The sequence below is a fragment of the Sapajus apella genome, unplaced genomic scaffold (assembly GCF_009761245.1).
Source record: "Sapajus apella isolate SASKATOON/1434 unplaced genomic scaffold, GSC_monkey_1.0 scaffold111, whole genome shotgun sequence".
In the NCBI taxonomy this organism is placed as follows: domain Eukaryota; kingdom Metazoa; phylum Chordata; class Mammalia; order Primates; family Cebidae; genus Sapajus; species Sapajus apella.
Genome location: NW_022437051.1, coordinates 4091700 through 4105380, shown reverse-complemented (window position 1 = coordinate 4105380; position 13681 = coordinate 4091700). Strand labels below are relative to the sequence as shown.

General features: G+C 36.0%; 1 protein-coding gene across 1 annotated transcript in view; it reads left to right on the top strand.

The window, feature by feature from the left end:
* The window catches only part of CCDC7 (coiled-coil domain containing 7), a 394100-nt gene that overhangs the window by 322218 nt on the left and 58201 nt on the right, over positions 1-13681 (top strand). The window contains exons 31-32 of the mRNA XM_032259671.1: positions 1715-1798; positions 11275-11361. Of these exons, the coding sequence (XP_032115562.1) occupies positions 1715-1798; positions 11275-11361 (171 nt within the window). The remainder of the gene's footprint in view (positions 1-1714; positions 1799-11274; positions 11362-13681) is intronic.

Below are 13681 nucleotides of genomic sequence, written 5' to 3'. Positions count from 1 at the left end.
ATAGAATTTAAGATTTTAAATAGCCTATTAAAATATTCAGTGAACTTCAAGGAGAAAAAGATTTTTAAAAGATTTAAAGCAAAGGGAGGATATTGTGAAGGACAAAAATTGTGACTCTTAGTAATTGTAAGTGTTTCCAGCACATACATTTTAATTTCTAGTATTTAACCCAATCCCTCAAATTATCTCATTTTTTCCCTGAATGTGTAAGGATCATTTGCTTGTTCATTTCAAATGAAGTGGCCCTTCTTAGATATATCAGCTGAAGAAAGAACAAAGGAAGCTAAAAAATCTGCTCATGTTTCCAGTTTTGAGTTGCTATATCTCTTATATTGTTACTTAATTACTGAAAACTTGTTCTGCTCAATCTCATAGATAACTTTTTACTTTCGTAATGAGGCAATGCTCAGTATAGAATGCAGTTGTGGCATATTTGAGCAGCTGGTGTCATAACTGTTTGCATTATTCATGTATTCATCGATTTTTCCAAAACAGCAATGACAACAAATCACTCTACAATACAGTGACAGGACTGACAGGTATCCAATCATAGTTATATACTCTACTAGAGCCAATTCTACCCATAGAATCTTAAGCCCAATGTTGACCTTATGTCACCAATCCTCATTATCCCCTTTTCAATATGAATTTCTTTTTAACATTTTTATGCATTTTTATATCATTGAACTTAGTAGTTTCTAATTCCACAAAAATATCAAATCACATAAAACTTAAATGGAAATGGATCCAATAACAATTCTGGTAGTGCTGCAAATCTGACCATTACCTCCTTGATTCACATTCAAGTGATCAAAGGCAGTTTTTCAGTTTGACAAATATCTTATTTTTTCATAACTAATATCTAAAGAATTTATAGTTACATACACTAAAAAAAAGGAAAGAAATATTCCTCGATGAGTCAAATAATTTCTGCCTCTTGATAAGGCTCTGTGACTAACAAGGCCATGGTTTGCCTATAGGGAAAAAAAATGTTCCATCTCACCTACTGCATACCTTCAGGCTGTATAGGTTTTTAGTGTAAACTTGAAAGATACATTATCATCATAATGTCCCTTAGGATGATTTGAATTTGCCTAAGAGACAGCAGTGTATAGAACAATTCCTCGTTAAGAAATTATTCAGCATCGGGTTATGGATCAGTTTTACCTTTTCCTGGATATGTGATCTTTCAATTCATTAAACATATCTAAGCCTGAATATAGTCTGGCTTATATAATTTTAGCAGCCTTTCCTTTTTAAGATTTTTGTTATTTTCCAATCCAGACATTTCACTTTAATTTTTCTTCTATAAATACAATTTTTCTTTTTTGGGGACAGAGTCTTGCTCTATCACCAGGCTGTAGTTCAGTGGTGTGATCTCAGCTCACTGCAACCTCTGCCTCCTGGGTTCAAGTGATTCTCCTGCCTCAGCCTCATGAGTAGCTGGGGCTACAGGCACGTGCCACCACACCCAGCTAATTTTTTTTTTTTTTTTTTTTTTTTTTTAGTAGAGACAGAGTTTCACCATGTTGGCCAGAATGGTCTCAATCTCTTCACCTCGTGATCTGCCCGCCCCAGCCTCCCAAAGTACTGGGATTACAGGCATAAGCCACCATGGCCAGCCACAAATGTTTTAAGTTACTAACACACACACTCTGACATTTGTAGATAAATGATTATCTTATAGTGTTTTGATATCTGTTTATTTCTATAGGGCCTAATATAGAACAATTGACAGATGCATTTGGAAGAAATATACTAAAGGATGAATTCAGACCAATATCAAAGAGTCTCCCTGGTAAGAACAAAAACTACAAATTTATTATTTCTGGTTAGTTTATGTTCTCTGGAGTGTAATTACATGTGGATCTTTAAGGAGAACCATGCCTATAAATTATTACATAGGCAAAAGTCTTCATGAATTACTCTCTATAATATTTCAACTCCAGTTTCAACGAGTAATGTAAAATTAGCTTTTCTTTTTTTTTAAATTATACTTTAAGTTCTGGGGGACATGTGCAAAATGTGCAGGTTTGTTACATAGGTATACGCGTGCCATAGTGGTTTGCTGCATCCATCAGCCCGTCATCTACATTAGCTATTTCTCCTAATGCTATCCCTCCCCTGAACCCCCATCCCCCAAGAGGCCCTTGTGTATGATGTTCTCCTCCCCGTGTTCATGTGTTCTCATTGTTCAGCTCCCACTTATGAGTGAGAACTTGTGATGTTTGGTTGTCTAGTCTTGTGTTAGTTTGCTGAGAATGATTTCCAGCTTTATCCATGACCCTGCAAAGGACAGGAACTCATCTTTTTTTATGGCTGCATGGTATTCAGTGGTGTCTATGTGCCACATTTTCTTTATCCAGTCTATCATTGATGGACATTTGGGTTGGTTCCAAGTCTTTGCTATTGTAAACAGTACCACAATGAACATACGTGTGCACATGTCTTTATAATAGAATGATTTATACTTTTTTGGGTATATACGCAGTAATGGGATTGCTGGATCAAATGGAATTTCTATTTCTAGATCCTTGAGGAGTTGCCACACTGTCTTCCACTATGGTTGAACTAATTTACACTCCCACCAACAGTGTAAATGCATTCCTATTTCTCTACGTCCTCTCCAGCATCTGTTGTTTCTTATCTTTTTAATGTTTGCCATTCTAACTGGTGTGAGATGGTATCTCACTGTGGTTTTCATTTGCATTTCTCTAATGGCCAGGGATGATAAGCTTTTTTCCATGTTTGTTGGATGTATAAATGTCTTCTTTTGAAAAGTGTCTGTTCTTTGGCCACTTTTTGATGGGGTTGTTTTTCTCTTGTAAATTTGTTTAAGTTCATTGTAGATTCTGGTTATTAGTACTTTATCAGATGGGTAGATTGCAAAATTATTTTCCCATTCTGTTGGTTTCTGGTTCACTCTAATGATAGTTTCTTTTGCTGTACAGAAGCTCTTTAGATCCCATTTGTCTATTTTGGCTTTTGATGCCGTTGCTTTTGGTGTTTTAGTCAGGAGGTCTTTGCCCATGCCTATGTCCTGAATCATATAGCGTAGGTTTTCTTCTAAAGTTTTTATGGTTTTAGGTCTTATATATATGTCTTTCATCCATCTTGCATGAATTTTTGTATAAGGTGCAAGGAAGGAGTCCAGTTTCAGTTTTCCGTATATGGCTAGCTAGTTTTTCCAATACAATTTATTAAATAGGGAATCCTTTCGCCATTGCTTGTTTTTGTCAGGTTTGCCAAAGGTCACATGGTTGTAGATGTGTGGTGTTATTTCTGAAGCCTCTGTTCTGTTCCAATGTTCTATATATCTGTTTTGGAACCAGTACCATGCTGTTTTGATTACTGTAGACTTGTAGTATAGTTTGAAGTCAGGAAGCGTAATGCCTACAGCTTTGTTCTTTTTGCTTTGGATTGTTTTGGCTATGTGGGCTCTTTATTGGTTCCTCATTAAATTTAAAGTAGTTTTTTCCAATTCTGTGAAGAAAGTCAATGGTAGCTTGATGGGGATAGCATTGAATCTATAAATTACTTTGGGTAGTATGGCCATTTTCACAATATTGATTCTTTCTAACCACGAGTATGGAGTGTTTTTCCATTTGTTTGTGTCCTTTTTTATTTCCTTGAGCAGTGGTTTGTAGTTCTCCTTGAAGAAGTCCTTCACGTCCCCTGTAAGTTATATTCCTAGGTATTTATTTCTCTTTGTAGCAATTGTGAGTGGTTTGGTTTTCTCATGATTTGGCTCTCAATTTTTCTGTTATTGGTGTATAGGAATGCTTGTGATTTTTGCACATTGATTTTGTATCCTGAGACTTTGCTGAAGTTGCTTATCAGCTTAAGGAGATTTGGGGCTGAAATGATGGGGCTCTAAACATACAATCGTGTCATCTAAAACACAGATAATTTGATTTCCTTTTTTCTAATGGAATATCCTTTATTTCTTTATCTTGCCTGATTGCCTGACTAGAACTTCCAATACTGTGTTGAATAGAAGAGGTGAGAGAGGGCATCCTTATCCTACGCCAGTTTTCAAAGGGAAAGTGTCCAGCTTTTGCCCATTAAGTATGATATTGGCTGTGGGTTTGTCATTAATAACTCATTATTTTGAGATACGTTCTATCAATACCTAGTTTATTGAGAGTTTTTAGCACGAAGATGTGTTGAATTTTGTCAAAGACCTTCTCTGCATCTATTGAGATAATCATTTGGTGTTTACCTTTGGTTCTGTTTATGTGATGGATTACATTTATTGATTTGCATATGTTGAATCAGACTTGCATCCCAGGGATGATGCTGACTTGATTGTGGTGGATAAGCTTTTTGATGTGTTGTTGGATTCTGTTTGCCAGTATTTTATTGAGGATTTCTGCATCAATGTTCATCAGGATTACTGGCCTAAAATTTTCTTTTTTTGTTCTGTCCCTGCTAGGTTTTGTATCAGGATGATGTTGGCCTCATGAAATGAGTTAGGAAGGATTACTTTTTCTTCTATTGTTTGGAATAGTTTCAGATAGAATGATTCCAGCTCCTCTTTGTATCATTGGTAGAATTTGGCTGTGAACCCATCTGGTCCTGGATTTTTTTGGTTGGTAGGCTATTAATACCTGCCTCAACTTCAGAACTTGTTATTGGTCTCTTCAGGGATTCTACTTCCTGGTTTAGTCTTGGGAGGGTGTAGGTTTCCAGGAATTTATCCATTTCTTCTAGATTTTCTGGTTTATTTGTGTAGAGGTGTTTATAGTATTCTCTGATGGTAGTTTCTATTTCTGTGGGATCAGTGGTGATATCCCCTTTATTGTTTTTGTTGCATCTATTTGATTCTTCTCTCTTTTCTTCTTTATTAGTCTGACTAGCAGTCTATCTATTTTCTTGATCAGTTCAAAAAACCAGCTCCTGGATTCATTGATTTTTTGAAGGGTTTTTTGTGTCTCGATCTCCTTCAGTTCTGCTTTGATCTTAGTTATTTCTTGTCTGCTGCTAGCTTTTGAGTTTGTTTGCTCTTGCTTCTCTAGTTTTTTTAATTGTAACATGAGGATATAGTTTTTAGGTCTTTTCCACTTTCTCTTGTGAGCATTTAGTGGTATAAATTTCGTCTACACACTGCTTTAAATGTGTCCCAGATATTCTGATACATTGTGTCTTTGTTCTCATAGATTTCAAAAACCATCTTTATTTCTGCCTTAATTTTGTTATTTATCCAGTAGTCATTCAGCAGCAGGTTGTTTAGTTTCCATGTAGTTGTGCAGTTTTGAGTGAGTTTCTTAATCCTGAGTTCTAATTTGATTGCACTGTGGTCTGAGAGACTGTTTGTTATGATTTCCATTCTTTTGCATTTGCTGAGGAGTGTTTTACTTCCAATTGTGTGGTCAATTTTAGGGTAAGTACAATGTGGTACTGAGAATAATGTATATTCTGTTGATTTGGGGTGGTGAGTTCTATAGATGACTATTAGGTTCATTTGGTCTAGAGCTGATTTCAAGTCCTGGATATCCTAGTTAATTTTCTGTCTCATTTATCTGTCTAATATTGACAGTGGGGTCTTAAAGTCTCCCACTATTATCGTGTGGGAGACTAGGTCTCTTTGTAGGTTGTTAAGAACTTGCTTTATATATCTGTGTGCTCCTGTATTAGGTGCATATATATTTATGCTATTTAGCTCTTCTCGTTGCATTGATCCCTTTACCATTGTGTAATGCCTGCCTCTCTCTCTCTCTTTCTCTCTCTCTCTCCTTTCCATTTGATTTGTAAATATTCCCTTATCCCTTTTTTTGAGCCTATGTGTGTCTTTGAACGTGAGTTCAAAGATGGGTCTCCTGAATACAGCACACTGATAGGTCTTGACTTTTTATCCAGTTTGCCAGTCTGTGTCTTTTAATTAGGGCATTTAACCCATTTACATTTAAGTTTAATATTACTATGTGTGAATGTGATCCTGCCGTTATGATGTTAACTGGTTATTTTGTCTGTTAGTTAATGCAATTTCTTCATAGCATCAATGGTCTTTACAATTTGGTATGTTTTTGCCATGGCTGATGCCAGTTGTATTTTCCATATTTAGTGCTTCCTTCAGGAGCTCTTGTAAGGCAGGTGTGGTGGTGACAAAATCTTTCAGGTTCTGCTTGTCTGTAAAGTATTTTATTTCTCCTTTGCTTATAAAGCTGAGTTTGTTTGGATATGAAATTCTGGGCTGAAAATTCTTTTTTTTAAGAATGTTGAATATTGGTCCCCACTCTATTCTGGCTTATAGGGTTTCTGCCCGAGAGATCCACTGTTAGTCTGATGGGCTTCCCTTTCTGGGTAACCCAACCTTTCTCTCTGGCTGCACTTAGCATTTTTTCCTTCATTTCAACCTTGATGAATCTGATAATTATGTGTCTTGGGGTTTTTGTTTTCGAGGAGTATCTTTGTGGCGTTATCTGTATTTTCTGAATTTGAATGTTGGCTGCCTTGCTAGGTTGGGGAAGTTCTCCTGGATAATATCCTGAAAAATGTTTTTTAACTTAATTTCATTCTCCTCTTCACTTTCAGGTACAGTGATCAAACATAGTTGGTCTTTCATGTAATCCCATATTTCATGGAGGCTTTGTTTGTTTCTTTTCATTCTTTTTTTCTCTAGTCTTGTCTTCTCACTTTATTTCATTGAGCTAATCTTCAATCTCTGATATCCTCTCTTCCACTTAATTGATTTGGCTATTAAAATGTGTGTATGCTTCATGAAGTTCTCATGCTGTGTTTCTCAACTCCATTAGGTCTTTTGTGCTCTTCTCTAAACTGGTTATTCTAGTTAGCCATTCCTATAATCTTTTATCAGTGTTCTTAGCTTCCTTGCATTGGGTAAGAAAGGCTAGCTGATGGATGTGATAAAAAGATGTATATAACAGATAGTTATTTTATTGGTTAACAATCACTCTATATGGTAAAAATATCAGTGAAGTTTATAACATCTCATCTGCAATTAAGTTATTTAGTTATATTTTTTAGCAATTACACAACTTAATTTAGTACTGGTGTTACAGGGTTAGACACACTTGGATAACAGTGACCATTGGTGTGAAATCAAAAGGAGACACTTTTACAAATAAATAACAGAGACATTGAAAGAGCACCCTGCTAAAACCACTGTCATCCAAGGGAGAGTATTTGCATGCCTCAGGAGATGCCCTCAAAGAGCAACATAAGAGACTTTACACTGTAGAGGAAAGAGACTTTAGTAAAATACTTCTATCAAATCACACACATAGACAAACGCATACCCCACCACCACCAACAACAAGCAAACAAAAACAACAAGCTCCCCAAAAGGGAAGAGTCAATCAGCATACAGATTTGCTATAATACATTATCTAAAATGTAGAGATTGTAGCAAAAAAGCTTAAGACATGCACAGCAACAGTACACTGTAACCCAAACACAAGGAAAAAGGCAAGGAAATCTGCTTGGGAGAGTCCTACATGTTAGATTTAGCAGACAATGACTACAAAGTAGTCAGCTAATGATATGGTCAAATAGTTAAAACTTTTCTTAAAAAAAAAATAAGAAGGTATAATGACAATATTTTATCAAACAGATATCAAAATTGTGTTACAAAAAAAGCTGGAGACAACAGATGCTGGAGAGGATGTGGAGAAATAGGAGCACTTTTACACTGTTGGTGGGAGTGTAAATTAATTCAACCATTGCAGAAGACAGTGTGGCAATTCCTCAAGGACCTAAAAATAGAAATTCCATTTGATCCAGCAATCCCATTACTGGGTATATATCTGAAGGATTATAAATCATTCTACTATAAGGACACAGGCACACAAATGTTCATTGTAGCACTGTTTACAATAGCAAAGACCTGGAACCAACCCAAATGCCCATAGATGATAGACTTGACAGGGCAAATGTGGCACATATACACCATGGAATGCTATGCAGCCATAAAAAATGATGAGTTCATATCCTTTGTAGGGACATGGATGAACCTGGAAACCATAATTCTCAGCAAACTGACACAAGAACAGAAAATCAAACACCACATGTTCTCATTCATAGGTGGGTGTTAAACAATGAGAACACATGGACACAGGGAGGGGAGCATCACATACTGGGGTCTGCTGGGGGGAAATAGGGGAGGGACAGTGGGGGGTGGGGAGTTGGGGAGAGATAGCATGGGGAGAAATACCAGATATAGGTGATGGGGAGGAAGGCAGCAACACACTGCCATGTGTGTACCTATGCAACAATCTTGCATGTTCTTCACATGTACCCCAAAATCTAAAATGCAATAAAAAAATTTTTTTTAAGATAACCTAATTAATATTTGGAATTGAAAGGTAAAATAACTGCAATGGAAAATTCATTAAAGGGTCAAGAAAAGATTTGAACTGTCATAAGAAGGAGTAAACAAATTTAACATAATGGGAATATAGTGGGGAGTATTCCAGGTAGAGAGATAATAAGAAAAAATATGTGAAGAAAAATGGCTGAATATTTTGAAAATTATTTACTGGGTAATATTAATCTATATATCCAAGCTCTATTAAATCTAAGTAGAATAAACACAAATCAATTTGTGACCAGACTCATCATTGTAAAAATATTGAAAGACAGAGAAAATGTAAAATGCAGCAAGAGAAAAACAATTCATCACATAGAAGGGAACCTCAGTAAGATAATATCTGACTTAGTATTAGAAACTTACAAAGTCCAGGAGGCAGTGGTGTTGTGTGTTTAAAGTGCTGAAAGAAAAAAAAGCTACCAACCAATAATTTTATTGCTAGCAAAACTATTTTTTAGAAAAGGCAAAATGCAGAAATTGCTAAATAAGTAAAAGTTAGGAGATTTCGTTCACAGCAGAACTGTTTTCCAAGAAATTCTAAAGTTCTTTAGACTAAAATGAATTGACCTCTGACAGTAATTTGAATCCCCCTAAGAAAGGCCTGAGTTAAATATTATAATTGCAAAAGACAGTATGTATAAATGTGTATTCCACCTCCTTTCTTTTCTTAATTTATCTAAAAGACAATTGTAAAAAATATTCATTTAATAATATAATTGGGCATATAACATATCAGCATGTTATATATTCACAATAGCAACACAACGGTGATGGGAGGGAGAAGTGATATACAGTGTAAGAAAATAACACTGGATGATAAATACAGAGCAACAATAAAAAGAACCAGAAAATATAAATAAGTGTGTTCATATAGCAAATACTATAAATATGTACTTGCTCTTCTTTCTTTTCTCAATTTGTTTAAAAGGCAAAAAGTTATACAAAAAAAAAAAATTATAACGATGTGATTACATTGCCCTTAACATTTGCGGGTATAATATGTGTAACAATAGCACAAAAACTGAGGAAAGAAAAAAGCTATATATAAAGGAATAATGTTCCTATATCTCAGTAGAAAGTAATTAATGTAAATGTGAAAAAGATTATAAAGTTGACTGAGGTAATGGTTACTCATTTCTGTGACTATATTAGTAAGCATTGAATTAGACACTTTAAATGGAAAAGTAGTATGGTTTAAACACATACACATTTTTTAAAAGCTCAGGAACTCTAAGCAGGATAAGATTTTATAAATTTTTAAGCAAGAGGATAATAATGTGAGGGAGGAAAATTGTGACTTTTACTAGTTGACAAATTTCTCCAGCACATAACTCTGTATTTCTTGTGTTTAACTCTAAAATGCTCTCCTTATTAACTCCCTGATTATCTAAAAATCCTTTGATTTCTTAGTTCAAATGAATCAGTCTTTCTTACTTATATTTGTAGGAGAAAGACAAAAGAGCTGAAATACACCTGTTAATGTTTTTCAGTTTTCTGTTGCATATAGCTCATTATTTTTACAAAATGTTGTAATTGAATTATTGAAAACTTGTTTGTCCAATATAATGCTTTGTGTGTGTGTGTGTGTGTGTGTGTGTGTGTGTGTGTGTGTGTCAGAGTCTCACTCTGTTGTTCAGGCTAGTGTGCAGTGGCATGATCTTGGCTCACCACAGCCTTCACCTCATGGGTTCAAGTGATTCTCCTGCCTCAGCCTCCCAAGTAGCTGGGACTACAGATGCATGCCACCATGCCTGGCTAATTTTTGCATTTTTAGTAAAGATGGGGTTTCACTATGTTGGCCAGTCTGGTCTCAAACTCCTGAACTCGTGATCCACCTGCCTTGGCCTCCCAAAGTGCTGGGATGACAAGCATGAGCCACTGTGCCTGGCCAGTATGATGCACTTTTACAATGATGCATAATCTGGTTTCTGCCTCTATTTAAATTATATTGGTGGTATATTCTGGCTGCCATGATAATAGTACAGATTTTAACATTAATCATGGTCTTAGCCAACTTTCCAAAGCAAGACTTCTGCTCTACTGTTCAGGATCATTACAGGTGTCTACCTTCAGTTACATGCTCTGGTAGAACCAAGCTTCACACAAAATAACTTTAGTTTCAATAGGTAACCAGGTTTACCAATTCTAATTATCCATTTTTCAATATGAAATTCTTTTTAATATATTTCACTTTAGTTTTTCCACAATTATACCTAGATATTAGTTTCTAAATTCAACAAAATATATAAATCATGTAAAAACTCAAATGAAAAGGATTACAATTCTAATGCTGGTACTACTACAAATGTTTTCTTCTTCCTACCTACAGTCTGCCTGCTAAGAGAACCAGAGAGAAAACTTTTTTTCATTAAATGAGTTGTTATTCTCTTTTATCACTGATGTCTATTTGAACTATAATTAAACCACCTAAAATAGACTATTAAGATATTTCTGGATGAGTCAAAGAACTTAGGTTTTATTACATTTTGTGAGTGATGATGACTATTGTGTACAGATAGATCAACTATGAAAAAATAATTTATGTTCCACCTCACCAGATATACCCCTACAGCATGAATATGTTTTTAATATATACTTAAAAGTTATGTTAGTACCACAAACTATTATGATTTAAGTTTGGATGTGAGATTGCTTTATATGGAAAAATAGTTAAGAAATAAGATAGTATAAGTCTGTGCCTCAATTTTGTTATTACTTGCTATATGGTCGTAGTCAAATAACTAAATACATCTAAACCTCAATATAATGAGGCTTATATGATTGTTAATTGCCCTTTCAATTTAAGTTTCTATGTAGCTGCAATCTGAACACTTTATTATAATTCTTCTACTCTAATGAAAAATACTAATTAGGATTGTATTAGACACACACACACGTTAACATTTTCCTTAGAAAAGTGTTTTGAATTCTGTTTACTTTTATAGAGACTGATGAACGATTGCCTAGTGCAATGGAGAGAGGTACAATAAGTGATGAAATTAAGACACAGTTAAAGAGAAAGAGTTATCCTGGTAAGAATAAGAATTTTTTGAAGCTACTAATGGTTTACTGTCTTCTCTAGAGTTTAAGTATGGATTTATATCTAATGACAACAGTACCTATATGTAGATATTACCCGAGAGAAAAAGTCTTCATGAATTTCCTCCTATAATTAGTTGAACTCTAGCATTTATTCTCAATGAAAAATTAACTTTAGGGCTCATTTATTTTAAAAAGTTATCCATAAAAGACTAATGCTGTAGTGATCTTAGAATATGCTTGAGGAAATTCTATTTCAAATGCTGTTCAATTTGCTTTCTATTTATGGCTAATTAGGAAAGTTGCTTTGAATCTGAAAAAGCAAAATTGCTAGCTTATGAATGTAATAACAAGGTGAATATAGCTGATAATCATTTCATTGGTTACCAATTCCTTCTTATATCGTTATGTTATCAGGCAAATTGACAAGGTTTCCGCTACTTTAGTTTTGTTATATAGTTCAAAAATTATACTACTGCATTTTTACTGGTGAAACAGTGACACATTTCTCCTTAATTTTTGGTGTTATACCCAAAGAGGCAGACAGCTTAACAGGGACATAAGGGAAAGAGACAGACAAAGGGAGCCCCGTTAAAACAACTCTTATCCAAAAGTGATTGTGTGTTGTAATGGTTAATATTGTCGACTCGATTAGATTGAAGGATGCAAAGTATTGATCCTGGTGTGTCTGTGAGGATGCTCCCAAAAGAGATTAACATTAAGTCAGTGGACTAAGAAAGGCAGATTCACCCTTCATTAACCAAGTTTTGTTTCCCGCACAAAACTTGGTGGCCATTTCAGCTGACAACATGGGTTTCCAGCACAAATCTGGGTGGCTGTTTTAGCTGGCGTCTGGAATGCCTGCGAGACAGAGCTGCCCATTTCCCTGAAAAAAGGGGGGCTGAAGGCAGGAAGCCAAGTGATCCTGCTTGGGGGGGTGCCACCCCCACAAAGACCAGCAAACTGAAACCCACTGGCTGGGATTTTCGCAGCCAGTACAGCAGTTTGAGCTCAACCCAGGACAGTGGAGCTTCGTGGAGGGAAGGGCATCTGCCATTACTGAGGCAGTTCGCCATTACTGAGCCAGTTCTAACATACTTGTATAAACAAAATCACAAGGGAGTTTACACAGCAGCTGGACAGAACCTGTGGTAGCTCAGCAACACCTCTGCAGGCAGACTGCAACTAGACTCCCTCCTTGCTGGGCAGGGCATCTCTGAAAAAAGGCAGCAGCCCATCAAGGGATATATAAATAAAGCCCCACCTTCCAGGACAGAGCACCTGGGAAAAGAGGCAGTTGTTTCACTGCAGCAAACTTAAACATTCCTGCACAGCAGCTGTGAAGGGAGCAACAGAGCTCCCAGCACAGCACTTGAGCTCTGATAAGGGACAGACTGCCACCTCAAGTGGCTCCCTGACCCCAGTATAACCAAAGAGACACCTCATACAGGAAAGCACTGACTGACATCTAGTGGGCACCCTTCTGGGACCAAGCTACCAAAGGACACAATAATTACTGTTCTGCAGCCCACACAGGTGATTCCCAGGCAAGAAGTGTCTGAAGTGGACCTGCAGCAGTCCTGCAGCAGAGGGGCCTGACTATTAGAAGGAAAACTTAAAAAAAAGAAATGGCTTCAACATCAACAGAAAGAACAGCCACTCAGAGACCCCCATCCAAAAGTCACCAACTTCAAAGACTAAAGGTAGATAAATCCACAAAGATGGGAAGAAACCAGTGCAAAAAGGCTGAAATCACTGAAAACCAGAAGATCTCCCTTCCTCCAAGGGATCAGAACTCCTCACCAGCAAGGGAACAAAACTGGATGGAGAACAAGTTTGATGAATTGGCAGAAGCGTGCTTCAGAGGTTGGGTAATAACAAACTTCTCTGAGCTAAAGGAACATGTTCTAACCCAATGCAAAGAAACTAAGAACCTTGAAAAAAGGTTAGACGAAATGCTATCAAGAATAACCAGCTTAGAGAACAACATAATCTGTTTACTTTTATAAAGACTGATGAACGATTGCCGAGTGCAACTGAGAGAAGTACAATAAATGATGAAATTAAGACACAGTTAGAGAAAGAGTTATCCTGGTAAGAATAAGAATTTTTAAAAACTACTTATGGTTTACTGTCTTCTCTAGAGTTTAAGTATGGATTTATCTCTAATGACAACAGTACCTATATGTAGATATTACATGAGAGAAAAAGTCTTTATGAATTTCCTCCTATAATTAGTTGAATTTTAGCATTTATTCTCAATGAAAAATTAGCTTTAGGGCTCATTTATTTTAAAAAGTTATCCATAAAGGA